The following is a 23,593-nucleotide window of genomic DNA, read 5'->3' on the forward strand; positions in this document are numbered from 1 at the left end:
TTCACAATATTAACTACATTACATCTCTTCGCATCACTACTCATCTTTTAACATGTAATATCACTTGCATTTCTGCTATTCTTTAACAGCTCCCATCACTAAAACAATACATTTGGTTCTACATGATGAAATCCTGTAGTTGAGTGTCCAACTCTTGATTACAGCTCAGGTTATGATTTCACAGTTCAAGCCCCATATGGGGCTCTGTGCTGACAGCTCAGAGCCTTGAGCCTACTTTAGATTCTCTCTGCCCCTCCCCAACTTGTGCTCTGTCTCTCTCTCTGTCTCAAGACAAAGCAACAAAGGAAACTGAGAGAGAACAGTAGAAGAGTAGAAAGAAAACCAGTAGAAGCTAAGAAAGGAAATGATTTTAATAAATTACACAATGGTTAACAGTGTCAAATGCTATTTATTGTACGTAAGATGAGGACAGAAATGTGCTCACTGTGTTCAGTTATACAAATGTTGACAAAACTTGCTTTCACTGAGTTGAGGTCAGAACACAAAGGACATTAAGTAAAATAAGTAGATAACCAGTGATATAAGGCATATATATTTAAAAGGAAAAAATAGTTGATATGATTGTCTACTTAGAAAGTCCTAAAAAAAACCACAAAAGAGCTATTACTAAAACCAGTAAATGTGATTAGCAAGGTCACAGGATACAAGGTCAATATAAAAAGTCATTTATATTTCCATGTAATTGCAACAAATAGGAAATTGAAATTTTTGAAAGCATCAGTAAAATTACACTTCAATAAAAAAAAGAACATTTTAAAAAAAAGTAAGTCTAACACAAACATGTTAAGTTGGGTAAACTGAAAACAACGAAACACGATAGAAAAAAATTAAACCCCTAAATAAAACTGAAAGAACTGCTGTGTTCGTGAATTAGAGAACTCAAACATTATTAAGGTGTGAATTCTCTACAAATTGATGTACAGACTCAAAGCAATCCTAATCAAAATTCCAGGTTTTTTTAATAGCCAACATGATTCTAAAATATACATAAAAATTAAAAGAACCTAGCATAAACAAAACCATTTTTCACAAGAGGAACAAAATGGGAGAATGCACACTACCTGATTTCAAGACGGTACAATAATTAAGAATGTGGAATTAGCATAAGAGATATAAAATCAATGGAATAGAGAGCTCAGAAACAGACCAACACATATATAGTTAATCTGTTTTTGATAAAGACGACAAGTAAGCACTAGAGAAAAAGAGTATTTTCAGCTAACAGTGGTAGAATGACCATTAGATTTTCATATGTAAAAAAATGAAGCTGGATCCTTTACATCACATACAAAAAACAACTCAAAATGGATCATAGATATAAATATAAAGCCTAGAACTATAAAATTTCAGAAACTGGTTCTCAACTTGGTAAAATTTTGACACCCCCTTTTCTCTCAACCATGGGACACTTGGCAATTTTTGGAGATATTTTTCATGGTTACAACATAGAGGAGTATTATTGATATCTAATGGGGAAAGGTTGAGGATACTGCTAAACACCGTACAACATTCAGGACAGCACCACACAATAAGGAACCATCTGGCCCAAAATGTTAAAAGTGCCATGGTTGAGAAACCTTGCTCTGTAAAATAAACAGGAAAAAATCTTTGTGACATAGGATTAGGCCAATATTTCTCAGAACACAAGAAGTACAAACCATAAAGAAACAAAATCAACACACCAACTTCATCAAAATTAAAGTTTCTGCTCTTCAAAAGATATATAGAATTTGTAGAAAAACCATAAAGAGGGAAAAAATACTTGCAAAACATGTTTGATAAAGGTCATGCATCTACAATTTATAAAGAATTCCCAAACTCAACAAGTGGAACAAATTAGCCATTAAAAAAGGGAAGTGATCTTAAAAGACCCTATGTTAAAGAAGAAACATGGGTGGCAAATAACACACAAAAAGATGCACAATATCATTAGTCATTAGAAAAATGCGTATTAAAACCACAGTGAGATACTTTAATGCACCTAGAATGGCTAAAAATTTGAAACAAAAAAGCTGATGCAGCCATTTTGGAAAACAGTATGGAAGTTCCTCAAAAATATTAAAAACAGAACTAACTAAAAACTAAAAAAAAAAAAAAAAAAACACAGAACTAACTACTCTACAACCCAGAAATTGCACTACTAGGTTTTTATGTAAAGGATATAAAAATGCTAATTCAAAGGGGCACTTGCACGCCAGTGTTTATAGGAGCGCTATCAACAACAGCCAAATTATGGAAAAAGCCCAAAAGTCCGTCATCTGACGAATGGATAAAGATATGGTGTACACACACACACACACACACACACACACACACACACATACACAATGGAATACTATTGTGTATGAATGGAATATATCATCGGTGATGATGAAAAAGAATGAAATCTTGCCATTTGCAATAACATGGATGAAACTATAGTGTATTATGCTAAGTGAAATAAGTCAGTCAAAGAAAGACAATTACATGATTTCACTCATACGTAGAATTTAACAAAACAGATGCACATTAGGGAAAGGGACGGAAAACTAAAATAAGATAAAAGCAGAGAGGAAGGCAAACCATAAGAGATTTCTTAAATACAGAGAACAAACTGAGGGTTGCTGGAGGGGAGGTGGCGGCAGGGGGTGTGTGTGCTACATAGGTGATAGACATTAAGGACAGCACTTGTTGGGATGAGCACTGGGTGTTGTACGTCAGTGATGAATCACTAATTTCTAATCCTGAAACCAATACTACACCATATGTTAACTAACTTGAATTTAAATTAAAATACATACATACATAGGTACATACTAATAATATCAAGAGCTGGCAAGGATGCAAATCAACTAGAACTCTCATACATTGTGGGGGAAAGCAAAATGGCACAACCACTTTGGAAAACAGTTTAGCACTTTCTTATAACATTAAACATACAATTACTTTACCAGCCGTCAATCCCAATCCTAAGTATTCACCCAAGAGAAATGAAACCATTTGTCTACCAAAAAAACCTATACCTGTATGGAATACTACTCAGCAATATAAAAAAAGAACAAACTACTGATTCATACAACAATATGGGTAATCTCAAAAACATGTGCTAAGTGAAAGAAGCCATATTCAAAAGTCTATATACTTTAATTCTGAAAAGGCAGAAATCAAGGACAGAAATAAGATCAATGGCTGCCAAGGACTAAGGACGGGGGAGATAACTGATTACAGTGTAGCACAAGGGAACTTTTTTGGAGTGACGGCTATCTTGTATATCTCAAATGTGATACTGGTTATATGACTGTATATATTTGTCAAACTTCATCAAATGATATACCTAAGAATGAAGTTTGTTATATTTAAATTATACATTCGTGAGGTTAACATGGCAGGAAATGGAGAGAGGAAACTCATGAAAATTTCACTTAACAGGGAGCAGAATATTAAATCAAACAGCAGCTGGAGAAGTGAGTATGAGACATTTGTATTCAAGTTGCTGGAGGTGACATGGTCTAGACTGTGACCATGAGATGAGTAACGTAGTGGGGGTAGGAGAAGTTTAGGAGGAGGAATGCAGGAAAAGATCTCTGCAGGTTAGACCAAAGAGCTGAGTTTTAGGCACTATATGGGTAATGAAAGCTGAAGTGGAAGAAACTGAGAACAATGTACCAAGAGCTATAGTTCTCAATGAATAATTAAAGTTAACTTAGACAAGAGCAATAAAGATGAATGAGCAAAATAAAAGGAAGAAAAGGGGAGGAAATGAGAAAGTGGCATAACGCTCCAGCTATGCTGAGGAACCCAAGCATAAAGGCAAAAATGAAGAGCTACAGGATCTATCCACTGTGTATGTTATTTTTTTCAAGGCATATATTTCATAAGACAGAGACAAAAATGAAGACATCTATTTTTGGACCATGCTCTAGCATAAACATGTCCTCAGAGAATATTAAACCATTAAGGGGTATATCCCTGTATTCATTTCCTAGGGCTGCCATAACAAAGTCACACAAACTGGGGGGCTCAAAACAACAGATTCTCTGACAGTTCTAGAGGCTGGCAGTCTGAAACCAGGGTGTTGGCAGGGCCATGCTCCATCCAAAGCCTCTAGGGGAGGGTCTTTCCTTACTTCTTCTACCCTCTGGTAACCACAAGCATTCCTTGGCTTGTGGAAATGTATCTCTAATGTCTGCCTCTGTCTTCACAGGACCAACTTCTTGTGTGCCTCTCTCTTTGCATACTTTTTTTTTTAATTTTTTTTAAATGTTTTTATTTATTTCTGAGATAGAGAGAGAGACAGCGCAAGCAGGGGAGGGTCAGAGAGAGGGAGACACAGAATCTGAAACAGGCTCCAGGCTCTGAGCTAGCTGTCAGCACAGAGCCCTACGCAAGGCCCGAACCTACCAACCGTGAGATCATGACCTGAGGCGAAGTCAGTCCCGACTGAGCCACCCAGGCACCCCTCTTTGCATACTCTTCTTGTCTCTTATAGAGATACCAGTCATATTGGATTAAGGGTCCACCCTATTCCAGTATGATCTCATCTAAATTATATCTGCAATTACCCTATTTCCAAATAAGGACACATTCTAAGGTACTGGGGATTAGGACTTCAACACATTTTGGGGCACATAATTTAATCCACTGCAATCCCCCTTCCATTTAATGGCCTCAGAGCGCCATTCATTTTCTGGTCAATGTATCCCAACAGACTACATGCAGAAGCAGATACGAGAATCCAATTGTGATGGTTAATTTTATGTGTCAGCTTGGCTGAGCCACCAAGTGCCCAGATATTTGGTTAAACATTATTCTGTATGTCTGTGTCTAGATGAGATTAACATTTGATCCACAGACTTAACCCATTTCCCTTGATGATAGCAAATCTTCTTCCTCCATATTTTGCATCAAATAAATAATCACTGCAATTTAAGGGAAATTGAAGGTACCAGAAGAAATGTGATATCCAATTTGTTAGATAATCAACCTTAAATACTTAACCATTTTGAGTAAGGCTGCATTTTTCCTCCAACAAACATGTATGAACTTTTTTCCTATTTGCTCACAATATTTCTATTTCTTCTAAATTTGTAACTATCCTCAAGATCAGTGGTTCTCAAAGACTGATCCAAGGATACCTGGAGGTCATAGATGCTCTTTCAGGAAATCTATGTGGGCCTCCCTTTTCTATGTATCCATGCATGGCCAGATTTTCCTCACATACTTCAATGTATCCCAACAGACTACATGCAGAAGCAGATATGAGAATCCAATTGTGATGGTTAATTTTATGTGTCAGCTTGGCTGAACCACCAAGTGCCCAGATATTTGGTTCAACATTATTCTGTATGTCTGTGTGTCTAGATGAGATTAACATTTATTTGATCCACACACTTAAGTAAGGCAGACTGCCCTTACCAATGTGGGCAAGCCTCATCCAATCCATTTAAAGACCCAAATAGAACAAAAGGCTGAGCAAGAGAGAATTCACTCCCTCAGCCTGATGGGTCTTTGAGCTAGCACACTGGTATTCTCCTGCCTTTAAACTCCCATTCGAAGGACTTACTGATACCATCAGCTGGCCTGGTCCTCAGCCCTTCAAGACTCGAACTGGAACTTATACCACTAGTTCTCCGGGTTCTCAGGCCTCTGGATTCAGACTACAACTATAGTATTAGCTCTCCTATGTTTCCAGGTTGCAAATCTTGAGAACTCTCAGCCATGATAAGAGCCAATTCCTTATTTTACATATACATACACGCATACATATATACATTAAATAGAGACACAAAAATGTAAAACAATGCCACTCTTCCAACTAATTCTTTGTCCTGGAAAATAGTTGTTTTTCATATTAAAATACATTATTTATATTAACATATAATGGTTTTATTATTTTAAAAATATTTTTAAATATTTTTAAATGTTTTAATTTCTAGTAAGCCATATAGACCCCATAAACAAAAGATACTTAAGATACTTTTGGAGAATGTAAAGGAGTCCTGAGACAAAAAAGAAAGTGAAATGCTATTCTACATAACTAAGATTATCAAAGATCTATTAGAAAAATGGAGTATTAAAGTAATTCACCTCTTACCATTTTTCAAAGCTAAATGAGAATTTCTCATGCTGCTTATGAAAAGAAAAATAATTTCCCAGTTACATAAGACATACCTGATCATCTCCAGAATTCCACTGAGCTGTTTTTTCCACAGAGACCACATTAGCATCAGAAATCTGTGTAACACTATTGCCTTGATATAGTGACTGTTGCCATGCATGACAGGTCAATGGAACAACCTGAAAATCAAAAGCAGATTTAAACAGTGATGAACAGGGGCGCCTGGGTGGCTTAGTCGGTTAAGTGTCCGACTTTCGCTTAGGTCATGATCTCGCGGTTCGTGGGTTCGAGCCCCGCGTCGGGCTCTGTGCTGACTGCCAGCTCAGAGCCTGGAGCCTGCTTCAGTCTGTGACTCCCTCTCTCTCTGACCCTCCGCTGCTCACGCTGTCTCTCTCTCTCCTAGAAATAAATAAAAATATTAAAAAAAAATAAAAAATAAAAAATAAATAAACAGTGATGAACAATGGTGATAAACAATCACTATTGTTAAACAATAATAAAATTTAAACGTTAGCTATATTTCTCAGTTTATAAAGTACTTTCATATATATAATATTTCAACTTCACAACCACTGTCCAAATTACTACCTGCACTTAAAAATAAAAAAACGGGTACTTGGGAGGCTCAGTTAGCTAAGCAACCGACTTCGGCTCAGGTTATGACCTTGTAGTTGGTGGGTTCAAGACCCACATCTGGCTCTGTGCTGACAGCCCAGAGCCTGGAGCCTGCTTTGGATTCTGCGTCTCCCTCTCACTTTCTGCCCCCACTATGTTCTGTCTCTCTTTGTCTCTCAAAAATAAATGTTAAAAAAAAAATGTTTAAGATAAAAAAAATTACAAAAACAGAGTCTTAAGGTTATCCAGTTAGAATTCAACATACTTTCCAATAAACCATAGCAGTTCCTTAACCTCCTATACTCCTAGAAGTAAAAGAAGCAAGCAGAAACAAGCAAGTTATCGGTTTTAAAATCTTACTATTTAAGACACCTAAGAAAGTAACCCTAAAAATGAGGACTGAAATCAACTCAGTGGGAACAAACGTCAGGCTTATTTTGTGAGACAGGATTTAGAGTAGGACTCTCTCACCTGTGAAAGACAATAAACGGTGTGACTGTGTGACTGTCGCCCAAGGCTGAAGCAATGCAAACAGAAAAGATCTGAGGCGGGGTGCCTCTGTGGCTCAGTTAAGCAGTTAAGCGTCTGACCTGGGCTCAGGTCAAGATCTCATGGTTAATTGGTTCAAGCCCCAGGTCAGGCCTGAAGCCTGCTTCAGATTCTGTGTCTCCCTCTATCTCTCTGCCCTCCCCGGCTCAGGCTCATGCTCTCTCTCTCTCTCAAAGATAAATACACATTACAAAAATCTTAAAAAGAAAAGAAAAGATCCAAGGCAATCAAACAAAAATGACCTAGGTCAAAGTCACTGACTGGCTCAGGGACTGGTTCCTGAGATTTTTTTCCAATATCTCCGAAAAACCAAAGCTTCAATACCAGACCTCTTCTTCTAGGGTGCCTGGGTGGCTCAGTTAAGTGTCTGACTTCAGCTCAGGTCATGATCTCACAGTTCCTGAGTTCAAATCCCATGTCAGCGCAGAGATCGCTTTGGATCCTCCACTTCCCTCTCTCTCTGCCCCTCCCCTACTGTCGCATATTCTCTCTCTCTCAAAAAGAAATTAACATTAAAAAAAAAAAAAAAAAAAAGACCACTTGGGGTGCCTGACTGGCTCAGTCAGTTACAAGTCAGACTTAGGCCCAGGTCATGATCTCCCAGTTTGTGGGTTTGAGCCCCATGTTAGGCTCTGTGCTGACAGCCTGGAGCCTACTTCGGATTATGTCTCCCTCTCTCTCTATCCCTCCCCAAATCATGCTCTGTCTCTCTCAAAAACAAATAATAAAACATTAAAAAAAAAAAAAAAAAGCCCAAAGGCTTTTTTTTAAGCAGCCACAAGGGGCAAGGTAGAGACAACCACAAAAACACCAGGTAGAGAAGGGTGTACCCAAAGACAAAACAAAAAAACATTCCTGCTAAAAATGCAATTACAAACTATACTTTCAGAAAACTTTAAAAGGAGTATCTCAGATCCTCAAAAAATCAAGACGCAGTGTTCATAAAAGGAGAACAGAAAAATAAATAAATAAAAGTAAAACAGGCAGTTATGAGTCAAGAAAAGATGAATTCTAACAAAATATTAATAACCACAAATGTGAAAGAGCCTCCGAAAGAAACCCAAGATGATCATATTTTTTCCAGAATTAAAACACTGTTACTATACTAACAAAACATTTTTACAGAGGACTTAAACAATGTGCTTTTGGTCACAAAAAGGTCAGCATATTTAAAACCTATTCAAGAACTAGAGATTTCTAAGATATCAATTCTTCCGAGAGGTTTTTCTCTAATGGTGGAGTACCATGGTACATACCCATCTTGCTTCAACGGCAATGTTTAAGGGGTAAAGAATAAAAAGCAAAGAAAATTGTTTTGCAAATGCATTCTGGCAATCTGAAGTCCCTAAATATGTAACAATATAGCCAATGTTTTGGCACAGTTAGTCTTATTTAAGCCTTCCAGGAAAGAAGAATGCCAAAATGAATGTTCAAAATGGCTATTCACTGCAGCTCAATAACTGGTTGTGGACCATGGGGTACCATCTCTGAAAAGAGCTAATTCACTACAGCTTATAAAAAAAGAGTTCAATTTGTTAGGATATTTGTAGAAAACTAATGATACAATATTAAGAAACTAGCATTTTGAGAACTAACCTGACATGTGAGAAAAAGAACACCCCCCCTCACTTTTATCAAAACCCAAAAATTAAAATTAAATGTTAAAAGTTCTTATTAAAAACTCAATTCCCCAGAACTTCCTATTTTTACCACCTGTTTAGACTTCATTAAGAAAACTCATTACTAATACATACCCATATGTTTGATCAATGTTCCCACCATTACCTCTGAATATAATCCAATGCTTGAAGAAGGACTTGTAAGATGAATGCTTCAAAACTAAGCAAGTGTCATCAGCAACTCTTCATCTGAGATTCTAGTATAAATTAAAAGTCTGAAAGAGCCCCTCCCTGAGTAAGTTTTTAATATTAAAAATTATAGTCTTCCAAATATATGCTGTCTATGAAATAAATACTTTAGACCTAAGGACACATAGAGGCTGAAAATGAAAGGATGAAAAAAAATAATCCATGCAGGGGCACCTGGGTGGCTCAATCGGTTAAGTTCCAACTTTGGCTCAGGTCACGATCGCACGGTCCGTGATTTTGAGCCCCGCGTCAGCCTGTGTGTTGACAGCTCAGAGCCTGCAGCCTGCTTCAGATACGTGTCTCTCTTCTCTCTGACCCTCCCCAACTCACACTCGCTCTCTCTCTCTCTCTCTCAAAAGTAAATAATAAACATTAAAAAAAAAAAAAGATACTCCCTGCAAAAGGTAACTAAAAGAGCACAGGAGTGGCTATTCCAAGTTCAGACAAAATAGATTTTAAATCAAAAACTGTTACAAGACAAGGGGCACCTGGGTGGTTCAGTTGGTTAAGCATCTGTCTCTTGATTTTGGCTTGGGTTATGATTTCATGGTTCGTGCGTTCGAGCCCTGTGTCTGGCTCAGCACTGACAACATGAAGCCTACCTGGGATTTTCTCTCCTTTTTTCTCTGCCCCTACCCTGCTCATGTTCTCTCCCTCTCTTTCAAAATAAATAAATATTTTTTAAAAACCTGTTACAAGACAAAAATCATAAAAGGGTCAAATCAAATCAAATCACCAAGAAGATCTAACGATTACAAGCATCCAACCTCAAAGCTCCCAAATCAATTAGGCAAATTTTAAAGACTCGAAGGGAGAAATACACAGCAACACAGAAACATTAAGAGACTTCAATACCTCACTTTCAATAATGGAAATATAAAACAACCATACAGAAGAACAATAAGGAACAGAAGAACTGAGTAACATCGTAGACCAACTGTACCTAACACACATACACAGAACACTCCACCTAAAAACAGCAGAATATACATTTTTCTCAAGTACACATGGAACATTCTTTAGAACAGGACATGTTAGGCTTCAAAACAAGTCTTAACAAATTCAAGAAGACTGAAATATACAGTTATTTTTTCTAATCACAATAGGATGAAACTAGAAATCAGGAGCACAGAAAAAACTGTGAATGTCCACAAATATGTGGAATTGAAACATATTCAAAAACTTAATGGGTCACACAAGAAGTCACAAGGGAAAATAAAAAATGCTTTGACACAACTGAATATGAAGATACAAAATACCAAAACTTACGGGATACAGCAAAAGCAATGCTAAGAGGGAAGTTTAAAGCCATAAATGTGTCATTAAAAAAACAACATGATATCAAATTAACAGCCTAACTTACACCTCAAGGAACAATGAACTAAACCTAAAGCAAGCATAAGGAAAGAAATAATAAACACTGGAGCACAGATAAACAAAATACTGAACAGGAAAAAAAAAAAAATCAATGAAACTAAAAATTTAGTTTTTTAAAAGACCACAACAAAATTGGCAAAACCTTAGCTAGATTGACTAAGGAAAAAAAAGAAGACTCAAAATAATAAAATCAGAAATGAAAGAGGAAACATTACAAGCAATGGCATAGAAATAAGGCTTGTAAGAGAATAGTATGAACAACTCTACACCAACCAATTGGACAGCAAAGAAGAAATGCATAAATTCCTAGAAACACACATCCTACCAACAATGAATCATAAAGATTAGAATATCTGAACAAACCTATAACTAGCAAGAACATTGAATCAGTAATCAAAAACCTCCTGACAGGGAAAAGCCGAGGACCAGATGGTTTCACTACAGAATTCTACCAAACATTTAAAAAAGAAAGAACATCAATCTTCCTAAAACATTTCCAAAAAATTGAAGAAGGAAGACTTCCTCACCCATTCTATGGGGCTAGTATTACCTTGATAAGAAAAAGCCAGCCAAAGACACTACAAGAAAACTAATACCAATATCCTTGATAAACAGAGAAGCAAAAATCCTCAACAAAATACTAGCACAGAACATTAAAAGGGCTGTATACCATATTCAAGTGGGATTTAACCCTCGAACACAAGGGTGGTTCAACATACAAAAACCAATCAACGTTAATACCTCACATTAACAGAATTAAGGATAAAACAAAATGATTATTTCAATGGTCGTAGAAAAAGCATTTGACAATATTCATCACCCTTTCATAATAAAAACACTCAACAAACTAGAAAAAGAAGAAAACTACCTCAATATAGTAAGAACCATATATGAAAAACCCACAGCAAACCTCATATTCAATAAAGTGTTTCCTCTAAGATCTGGAACAAAGACTTTCCCCACTTCTATTCAAAATAGTGCTGGAAATTCAAACCAGAGCATTAAGCAATAAAAGAAAATAAAAGGCAACCAAACTGGATAGGAAAACGTAAAATATCTTGTTTGCAGATGATACAGTTTTATCTATAGAAAACTTTAAAGATTATACACACACACACACACACACACACACAGAGTTGGAATACATGAATTCAGCGAAGTATCGGGATACAAAGTCATCACACAAAAATCTGTTGCATTTCTATACACAGTAAACAATCCGAAAAGAAATTACAAAAACACTTCCACTTATAATAGCATTAAAAAGAATAAAATACTCAGGAATTAACCAAAAAGGTGAAAATCTTGTACAATGAAAACTACTATGTACCCAAAATGTACTATGTACCCAAAATGACATACAAAAATTAACTAAAAATGGATCAAAGACCTAAATGCAGGACCTAAAATAAGAGAACTCTTACAAGAAAACATGGAACAAAAGCTTCATGACATTGAATCTGGTAGTGATTTCCTGGATATAACATCAAAGGTATAAGTTACAAAAGGGAAAACAGACAATAAAATAAAAAAAAAATTGTGCATCAAAAGACACTATCAACAGAGGAAAAAGACAACCCACAGAATGGGAGAAAATATTTGGAAGTCATATACCTGACAAAAGAGTCATAGTTAGAATATATAATGAAAATTATTACAACTCAGTAATAAAAAGACTAATAACCCAATTTAAAAAATAGGCAAACTGGGGCGCCTGGGTGGCTTAGTCGGTTAAGCGTCCGACTTTCGCTTAGGTCATGATCTCACGGTTCGTGGGTTCGAGCCCCACGTCGGGCTCTGTGCTGACTGCCAGCTCAGAGCCTGGAGCCTGTTTCAGTCTGTGACTCCCTCTCTCTCTACCCTCCCCTGCTCATGCTCTCTCTCTCTCTAGAAATAAATTAAAAAAACCTTAAAAAAATTTTTTTTAAAAATAGGCAAAGGATCTGAATAGACACTTTACCAAAGAAAATGTACAAATAGCCAATAACCACATGAAAAAATGCTCAACATCACTAAACATTAGGGAAATGGAAATCAAAACTACAAGATACCACCCCACACCCTTTAAGGTGGCTGTTATCAAAAAAACAAAACAAAACAAAACAAAAAACCCAGAAATCAAGTGCTGGTAAGGATGTAAAAACACTGGAACCCTCAACCCTCATGCACTGTTGACGGGAATGCAAAAAGTAAACCCACTATGGAAAACAGTGCAAAAGTTCTTCAAAAAATTAAAAATAAAATTACTATATGATCCACCAATTCCACTTCTGGGTATATATGTCAGTTCCAAAGAACTGACAAGCAGGGTCCTGAAGACAGATTTCTACACTCATGTTCACAACAGCATTATTCACAATAGCTAAAACATGGAAGCAACCCAAGTGTCCAACAATGAATAAATCGATTAGCAATGGATATATACATAGTATGGGAGAAGCTTGATCACATCAGGTGAAGTAAGCCAGTCACAAAATGTGACACATATTGTAAGATTCCACTTAAATGAGGTACCTAAAGCAGTCAACTTCATAGAAACATAAAGTAGAAAGGTGGTTGCCAGAGGCTGGGGTGAGAAGGAATGGGAAGCTGTGTTTAATGCGCACAGAGTTTCAGTTTTGCAAGATGAAGAGAGTTCTGAAAACTGGTTGTACGACAATGTTCATGTATTTATTATCAAACTACACACTTAAAAACAGTTAAGATGGTAAATTTTATATTATGTGTATTGAGTCACAATTAATTTAAAAAATATTTAAGACTCAGATAAACAAAACCTTAAGACTTCGTGATAACAAACCTGCTTTACAGGAAACACTAAGGGAAGTTCTTCAGGATGAAATCAAGTGACACCAGTGAGTAATTCAAATTTATAGAAAACTACAAAAAGAGCCAATCAAAGCAATTTTGCAGGTAACTGCAAAAGACAGTACAACTGCAAGCTTCTCCATTCTTCCTTTCACTGATTTAAAAAGCAACTATATCAAACAATATATATCTAATTGTATTGTTGGGCCTATAATATATAAGTGTATTCAGTAATGACAACACAAAGGAGATCAACAGGAACAGAGTGCAATGAATAGGAAAATGACACCATGGGGTACCTGGGTGGCTCAGACTGTTGAGCTTCCGACGTCAGCTCAGGTCATGATCTCACAGTTCATGAGTTTGAGCCCTGTATCAGGCTCCGTGCTGACAGCTCAGAGCCTGGAGCCTGCTTTGCATTCTGTGTCTCCCTCTATCTCTGTCCCTCCTGGCTTGAGCTCTCTCTCTCAAAAATAAACATAAAATTAAAAAAAAAAAAAAAAGAGAGAAAAGAAAATGGCACCAGATAGTAACTCAAAAGAAAGGAAGAAATGAAGAGTACAAAAAAGAGATAAGAAGGTTTATATAACAATCTCTACATACATCTTTGTTATTCTACATTCTGTCAGATTCTTCAAAAAACCTAATATTTTATAAAGTTTTAACTATAACGACATATTGCTGAGTATGTAACACATGTAGACATCTGCCTGACAGTAACAGCATTAAAGAAGGGGTAGGGAATGGACCTATATGGGCATAAAGTTTCTATGTGGCAATACAAAGACTAAAGGAACAAAACAGACACAAGACATACAGAAAATAAAAAGCTAAATAGCAGAAACAATTCCAAACATGTCAATAACACTAAATGTGAATGAACTAAACAATCCAATCAAAGGCATATGTTGTGTTAGATTGCATGAAAAAGAAGATTCAGCTGTATGCTATCCATAGAAGATGCACTTTAGGCTCAAAAAGACAAACAGGTTAAAAGTTAAAGGATAGATAAAAAAGATTCACTATGCAAACAATCATAAAAGAGGTAGAATGGCTACAGTAATATCAAAACAAAACATAATGAAGCATAATGAAATACCTAAGAACAAATTTAACCAAGGAGGTGAAAGACTTGTACTCTGAAAACTGTAACACACTGATGAAAGAATTGAAGACAACACAATGAAAAGATATTCCATGCTCACCGAATGGAAGAACCAATATTGTTAAAATGTCCATACTACCCAAAGCAATCTACAGACTTAATACAATCCCTATCAAAATACCAGAAACATTTTTCACAGAACTAGAACAAATAATCCTTGTATGGAGCCACAAAAGACTCCGAATAGCCAAAGCAATCTTGAAAAAGAAAGGAGTCCCTGGGTAGCTCAGGCAGTTAAGCATCTGACCCTGGATTTCAGCTCAAGTAATGATCTCATAGTCATGAGGTTGAGTCCCACATCAGGCTCCAGGCTGAACATGGAGCCCGCTTGAGATTCTCTCCCCCCTCCACCTGCTTCTGCCCCTCCCTCTACTCATAAGCACATGCAGTCTTTCTCTCTCTCAAATTTAAAAAAAAAAGGAAAAAACAAAAATAAAAATAAAACTGGAAGTATCACAATCTCAGATCTCAAGATCAAAGCGACAATAATCAAACAATACAGGGGTGCCTAGGTGGCTCAGTCGGTTAAGCATCCGAATTTGGCTCAGGTCATGATTTCACAGTTCCTGAGTTAGAGCCCTGAGTTGTGGGCCCTGTGCTGACAGCTCAGAGCCTGGAGCCTGCTTCAGATTCTGTGTCTCCCTCTCTCTCTGCCCCTGCCCCACTCATACTCTGTCTCTCTCTCCTTCAAAAATATATAAACACTAAAAAAAAATTTAAAATAGTACTGGCACACACAAAAACATGTAGATAAATGGAACAAAAGAGAGAGCCCAGAAATAATATAACATTAATAATATAACATAAATTGATTATACGATCATTAATCTTTGACAAAGGAGGCAAGAATATGTAATAGAAGACAGTCCGTTCATTCAACAAATGGTGTTGGAAAAACTGAACAGCTGCATGCAAAAGAATGAAACTGGACCACTTTCTTATGCCATGTACAAAAAATAAACATATAATGGATTAAGGACCTAAATATGAGACCTGAAACCATAAAAATCCTAGAAGAGATCACAAGCCATGATTTCTCTGACACTGGCCACATCAACATTCTTCTAGATATGTCTTCTGAGTCAAGAGAAACAAAAGCAAAAATAAACTATTTGGGATTACATCAAAATAAAAAGCATCTGCACAGCAAAGGAAACAACAAAACTAAAGACAACCTACTGAACAGGATAAGATATTTGCAAATGACACATCCAATACAGGGTTAGTACCCAAAATATATAAAACACTTACATAACTCAACAGCAAAAAAACAAATAATCCAATTAAAAATGGGCAGAAGGCATGAACAGACATTTCTCCAAAGAAGACATCAGATGGTGAAAAGATACAAGAAAAGATGCTCAACATCAAAGAAACGCAAATAAAAATCACAATGAGGTATCACCTCACATCTGTAAGAATGCCTAAAATCAGAAACACAAGAAACAAACGTTGGTAAAGATGTGGAGCAAAAGGAGCCCTCGTGCACTGTTGGTGGAAATGCAAACTGGTGCAGCCTCTGTGAAAAACAGTATGGAGGTTTCTCTAAAAATGCAAAATAGAACTACTATATGATCCAGTAATTCCATTACTGGACATTTACCCAAACAATATGAAAACATTAATTCTATAAGACATACGCACTCCTATGTTTATTGCAGCATTATTTACAATAGCCAAACATGGAAACAGCCCATGTGTTCATGGAGAGGCGAACGGATAAAAAAAGCGGATGGATAGAGAGTTTGTGAATGACTCTTGAACATTAAAAACAGACCAAAGTCAATCACTTTCCTATACACCAGCAATGAACAAATGGAATTAGGAATTTAAAAAACAATAACCATTTATAGTAGCGTGCCCCAAAATTACAATACTTAGGTATAAATCTAACCAAATATGTACAAAATCTATATGAGAGAAATCAAGAGAGAAAGAAATCAAAGAGGAGCTAATTAAATGGACAGATATTCCATGTTCGTGGTTTGAAAGACTCAATACTGTCAACATGTCAGCTCTTCATAACGTGATGTTATGGAATTCAACACAATTCGAATCACGATAAAAATTCCAGACAAATTACGTTGTGGATATTGACAAATCTTTTTAAGTTTATAAGCAAAGGCAAAAGACCAGAACAGCCAACATAAAATTAAAGAAGACAAAGTGAGAGGGCTGATACTATCTGACTTCACGACTCACTATAAAGCTACAGCAATCAAAAAAATGTAGTATTGGCAAAAGAACATACAAATAGATCACTGTAACAGAGCAAAGCCCAGAAATAGACCCACATAAATACAGTCAACCAATCCTGGACAGAAGAACAAAGGTACCATAAGGGAGCAAAGACAGTTTTTTCAACAAATGGTACTGGAACAACTAGACATCTACATCCAAAGGAATGAATCTAATGCAAAGAAATTAATCTAAACACTAACTTTACATGTTTCACAAAATTTAACTCAAAAAGATCACATATATAAGTGCAAAATGCTAAACTATAAAAACTATAAAACTCCTAGAAGATAATATAGGAGAAAACCTAGATGACCTTGAATGTGATGATGAATCTTTAGGTATAGCACCAAAGGTATAATCCTTGAAAGAAATAATTAATAAATTGGGCTCATTAAAATTAAAAACTACTGTTTTATGAAAGACAATGTCAAAAGAATGAAAAGACAAGCGACAGACTATGAGAACACATTTGTAGAAGACATATCTGATAAAGGACTGCTAAATACACCGCTTAAAGTTCAATGATATAAAAATAAACAACCCAATTAGAAAATGGGCAATAGATCTGAACAGATGCCTCATTAAAAAGATATATATCTGGAAAACAAGAACATGAGAAGGTGCTCAACATCATATAATCACTACACACCTACTAGAAGGGCCAAAATCCAAAACACTGACAATACCAAATGCTGCTCAGAGTACAGAACAATGGGAACTCTTATTCATTACTGAATGATAATGGGAATGCAAAATGGTACAATCACTTTGGAAGACACTTTGGCAGTTTCTTACAAAACTCAACATACTCTTAGCATACAGTCTAGCATTCCCTTAAGCCAAAACCTAATCCAGAGCAAGGCCCAACCATGCTCAATTGTATGAAGGCTGAGAGAGATGAGGATACTGCAGAAAAGTAAGAGACTAGCAGAGGTTGGTTCATGAGATTTAAGGAAGAAAGCCATCTCCATCACAAAAGTGTTAACATGAAGCAGCAAAGCAAGTTATCCAGAAGACCTGGCTAAGATAATTAATGAAGGTAGCTACACAAAACAACAGATTTTCAATGTAGGCAAAATAGCCTTATGTTGGAAGAAGATGCCATCTAGGGTTTTCATAGCTAGAAAGAAGTCAACACCTAGCTTCAAAGCTTCAAAGGACAGACTGACTCTCTTCTTAGGAGCTAATAATGCACCTAGTGACTTTAAATTGAAGCCAATGATTATTTATCATTCTGAAAATCCTGGGGCCGTTAAGAATTTTGCTAAATCTACTCTGCCTGTACTCTATAAACAGAAACACAAACCCTGGAGGACAGTTATGACTGTTTACAACATGGTTTAATAAATATGTTAAGCCCACTGTTAAGAACTACTGCTCAGAAAAAAGGCTCCTTTCAAAATATTACCACTCACTGAGATCACACCTGCTTACCCAAGACCTTTGATGAAGATGTACAAGATTAATGCTGGTTTCATGCCTACTACAACATTCATTCTACAGCCCATGGATCAATGAGTCATCTTGACTTTCAAGTCTTACTATTAAAGAAGTACATTTCATAAGGCTATAGTATAAGAGATTCATCTAATGGATCTAGGAAAGGTAAATTAAAAACCTTCTGGAAAGGATTCATCATTCTAGAAGACACTAAGAATATTCATGATTCATGGAAGGAGGTCAAAATATTAACCTTAACAAAACTCTGGAAAAAGTTGATTCCAACCCTCACGTATGACTTTGAGGGTTCAAGATCAGTGGAAAAAGTAACTGCAGATGTGATAGAAATAGCAAGAGAATTAGAATTAGAAGTAGAGGCTGAAGATGTGATCGAATTGCTACAATCTCATGATAAAACTTTAATGGATGAGGAGTTGATTATTATGAACAAATCAAAGAAAATGGTTTCTTGAAATGGAATCTACTCTTGGTGAAGATGCTGTGAAGACTACTGGAATGACAACAAAGGATTTGAAATAGTGTATAACCTTAGCTGACAAAGGAGTGGCAGGGCTTGAGAAGATTGACTCCAATTTTGAAAGAAGTTCTACTGCAGGTAAAATGCTATCAAACAACATTACTTGCTAGAGATACCATTCATGAAACCAACAAACTTCAATGTTGTCTTATTTTGAGAACTTGCCACAGCCACACTGGCCGTCAGCAACCACCACCCTGATCAGTCAGCAGCTACCAACATCAAGGTGAGACTCTCTAGCAGCAGAAAGATTACAACTTGCTAAAACCTCAGATGATGGTTAGCAATTTTTAGCAATATTTTTTTTTTAACATTTATTCATTTTTGAGAGACAGAGACAGAATGTGAGCAGGAGAGGGGCAAAGAGAGCAGGAGACACAGAATATGAAGCAGGCTCCAGGCCCTGAGCTGTCAGCACAGAGCTCACGATGGGGCTCAAACCCATGAACCGTGAGATCCTAACCTGAGCCAAAGTCGGACACTTAACCAACTGAGCCTCCCAGGTACCTCAGCAATAAAGTATTTTTAAATTAAGTATGTACATTGTTGTTTTAGACATAATGCTATTACACACGTAACAGACTACAGTATAATATAAACATAACTTTCATGTATATTGGTTTCATGTACACTGGATAAACAAAAAATTCCTGCGGTAACAAATGCACCACACTAGTGCAAGATGTTAATAATAGGAAAAATTGGGAGGGAGGAGGAAATCTATAGGAATTCTGTACTTTCTGCTTAATTTTTCTGTAAAGAAGTCTGCTCCCAAAAAGTCAATTTTTAAAAAAAGGACATGGGGCACCTGGGTGGCTCAGTTGGTTGGGCATCCGACTTCAACTCAGGTCATGATCTCACAGGTTGTGAGTTCAAGCCCCATATCGGGCTCTGTGCTGACAGCTCAGAGCCTGGAGCCTGCTTCACATTCTGTGTCTCCTTCTCTCTCTGCTCCTCCCCTCTCCGTTCTCTGTTTCTCTCTCTCAAAAATAAATAAACAGTAAAAAGAATTTAAATAAATAAATAAATAAATAAATAAAGCAGCCACCTTGACAGAAGACCAACAAGGAAATATAAGATGTGAACACCACCATAAACAAACTAGATCAACAAATATAATAGAACATTTCACCCTAGAGCAGCAGAATACACATTCTTCTCAAGCACCCAGAGAATGTTCTCCAGGACAGACCATATGTTGGGCCATAAAACAAGCCTCAACATTTTTAAATAATTGAAAACCTGAAAAGTTTATTCTGCAAGTAAAATGGAATAAAGGCAGCAATCAGTAACAGAAGGAAACTGAGTAAATTCATAAATGTGTAGAAATTAAGCAACAGGTTCTTAAATAACCAATGGATCAGTAAAAGATATCACAAAGAGAATTTTCAAATATTTTGAAATGATAACAAAAATATTATACACCAAAATTATGAGTGGCAGCTAAAGCAGTACTCAGAGGGAAATTTATAGCTACAAGTGTGTTCATTACAAATAGAACAAAGATCTCAAAAACAGCCTGTCCATGCAATGCAAACAAAAAAAAGAGAAGACTAAACACAAAGAAAACAAAAGGAAGAAAATAAGACTAAAATTAAAATAAATGAAATAGAAGATAGTAAAAAAATCAATGAAACTGAAAGCTGGGTCTTTGAAAATATCACCAACGTTGAAAATCCTTTACTCAGACTCAATAAGAAAAATAGAGTACTCATATTACTTAAAATCAGGAAATTAAAGGGGGAACTTCACTACCAATCTTACAGAAATACAAATAATTACAAGGAAATACCATGAAAAACTGTATGTCAAGAAATTTGATAACTTGGAAGAAATGGACAAACACCTAGAAAACACAAATTACTGAAATTGTCCCAAGAAGGAATAGAAAATCTGAATAGACATATAGCAAGGAAAAGAGAGTGAATTAGTAATTAAGATATCTTCCCCAAAGAAAAGCCCAGACTAATATGATGTAATCTACCAGTCAAAAAATTATTAATAATAATCCTTCATAAACAGAAGAAATAATCTTTTTTTAAATGTTTTTGTTTTATTTTATTTTATTTTATTTTATTTTATTTTATTTTATTTTATTTTAGAGAGTAAGAGTGTGAGAGAGCACAGGGGAGGGGCAGACAGAAAGGGAGACAACAGAATTTGAAGCAGGCTCCAGGCTCTGAGCTGTCAGCACAGAGCCCGATGCGGAGCTCGAACTCATAAACTGCAAGATCATGACCTGAGCTGAAGTTGGACGCTTAACTGACTGAGCTACCCAGGCACCCCAAGAAGGAATAATTGCAACTCATCTGTGAATCTGGTATTACCTGGGTACTAAGCCAGGCAAAAATATCACAAAAAAACTATAGACCATTATCTTGGGACTATAGATTCAAAAATTATTTTTTTTAAATGTTTTATTTATTTCTAGGAGAGAGAGAAAGAGAGAGACAGCGTGAGCAGGGGAGGGCCAGAGAGAGAGGGAGTCACAGACTGAAACAGGCTCCAGGCTCCAAGCTGGCAGCCAGCACAGAGCCCGACACGGGGCACGAAACCACAAACTGCGAGATCATCACCTAAGCGAAAGTCGGAAGCTTAACCGACTAAGCCATCCAGGCGCCCCTCAAAAATTATTTTTAAAAATACTAGCAAATTTGTGTGTGTGTGTATCGGTGTGTGTATTCCCATATTGTACAACATACAAAATATTCATACATCATGATGAAGTAAATTATCCCCAGAATGCATGCGTGGCTTAACAACCTAATATCAATTAATACGCCAAATAATAGAATAATTTGACAAAATCTAACAGCTTTTCATAATAAACTGTGTTCAACAAACGGAGTAGAAGGAAATTTCATTAATCTGATAAGGGCACCGATGAAAAACCTACAAGTAACATCCAACTTTCAGTGAAAAGTTTGGATGTTTCCCCCTAAGATTAGGGATACCCTAGTTAAGGATATCCATTTTCACCAATTCTATTCAACATTATGCTGAAGACTCTATCCAAGGAAATTAGGCAGGGAAAAATAAATAAAAGGCATTCAGATTAAAAAAGAAGAATGAAATTATATGTATTCACATTTGACACAGTCTTGTATACAGAAGATATCAGAAAGTCCACTAAAAATCTATTAGAACTAATAAATGAGTTCAGCACAGTTGCAGGGGACAAGATGAACATACAAAAATCAAGTGTCTCTTTACACACTTGCAATGAACAATCCGAAATTGAAATTTTAAAAACATTCTACTTAAAATAGCACCAAAAAGAATAAAATGCTTAAAATAATTTAAGAAAAAAAAAAAAAAAGGGGGGCGCCTGGGTGGCTCAGTCGGTTAAGCATCCGACTTCAACTCAGGTCATGATCTCACGGTTTGTGGGTTCGAGCCCCACATTGGGCTCTGTGCCGACAGCTCAGAGCCAGGAGCCTGTCTTTGGATTCTGTGTCTCCCTCTCTCTCTGACCCTCCCCTGCTCATGCTGTCTCTATCTCTCTGTCAAAAATAAATAAAACATTAAAAAAACCAAAAGTATCAAACTTCTACCCTGAAAAGTACAAAACATTATTGAATATATTTACAAAAGATCTAAGTAAATGGAAAGATATACCATGTTCATAGATCAGAAGACCTAGGATTGCTAAGACAGCAATACTCCCAAATTGATCTACAGATACAATGCAATTCCTATCAAAATACCAGCTGGCTTCTTTGTGAAATTGGCAAGCTGATCCTAAAATCCATGTGGAATTGCAAGAGCCCCAGAATAGCCAAAAACTCTTGAAAAGAAACAAAGTGGGAGGGCTCACACATCTTTATTTCAAGACTTACTACAAAGCAATTGTAATTAAAAAAGTGTAGTATGGCATAAAGTTGGACATATAGAATAATGAAATAGAATGGAGAGTCCAGAAATAAACCCATACCTTATTGATCAACTGATTTTCAACATGAGTGCTAAGACTATTCAATTGGAAAGAATAGCCTCTTCAACAAATGGTGCTGGGACAACTGAGTAACAACATATGAAAGAATCTCACACCACATACAAAAATTAACTCAAAATTGATCGCATACCTAAATGTAAGAGCAAACACTATAAAACTCTTAGAGAAAACATAGGGGTAAATCTTTATGTATTCACATTTGGCAACAGATTCTAAGATAGAACACCAAAAGTATGAGCAACAAAAGAAAAAAAAGATAAATTAAGACTTCATCCAAAATAACAACTTTTGGGGTACCTGGGTGGCTCAGTCAGTTAAATGTCTCTGACTCTTGATCTCAGCTCAGGTCTTGATCTCAGGGTCATAAGTTCAAGCCCTGCATTGATTGGGGCTTTAAAAAATTAATTAACTAATGAAATTAAAATAAAATAAAAACTATTGTGCTTCAAAGAACACTGTCAAGAATGTGAAAAAAACACAGACTGGTAGAAAATATTGCAAAGCAGATACCTTATAAGGGAATATTAAATTCACATTGTGGAAAATATGAAGAATAAAGAATTCTTACATCTCAACAGTAAATAGACAAATGACCAAAATAAAAATGAACAAAGGATCTGAATGGACATTTCACCAAAGAAGATATACAAATGGCCAACAAGCACAAGAATAGATGCTCAATATCGTAAGCCATCAGGGAAAAGCAAGTCAAAACCACAATGAGATACCACGTTATATCCACCACAATGGCTATGATCAAAGTCAGATAATAACAAGTGTTCACAAAGAGGTAAGGAGACAGAAACATTCATACACTGCTTGTGGTAATGTAAAATAGTGCAGCAGCCATTTGGGAAAACAGTCCTCAAAGGATAAATATGGAGTTACTACATCTCCAGCAATTCCACTCCTAAATATA

At 36.2% G+C, this 23,593-nt stretch overlaps 1 protein-coding gene across 1 annotated transcript in view; it reads right to left on the reverse strand.

Annotated features, from left to right (window-relative positions):
* ALMS1 (ALMS1 centrosome and basal body associated protein) overlaps positions 1-23,593 on the reverse strand; it is a 130,764-nt gene that overhangs the window by 100,007 nt on the left and 7,164 nt on the right. The window contains exon 2 of the mRNA XM_039256887.1: positions 6,172-6,297. Coding sequence (XP_039112818.1) covers positions 6,172-6,297 — 126 coding nt within the window. The remainder of the gene's footprint in view (positions 1-6,171; positions 6,298-23,593) is intronic.

The sequence above is a fragment of the Hyaena hyaena genome, unplaced genomic scaffold (genome assembly GCF_003009895.1).
Source record: "Hyaena hyaena isolate Hyena2069 unplaced genomic scaffold, ASM300989v1 scaffold_591, whole genome shotgun sequence".
Taxonomy (NCBI): domain Eukaryota; kingdom Metazoa; phylum Chordata; class Mammalia; order Carnivora; family Hyaenidae; genus Hyaena; species Hyaena hyaena.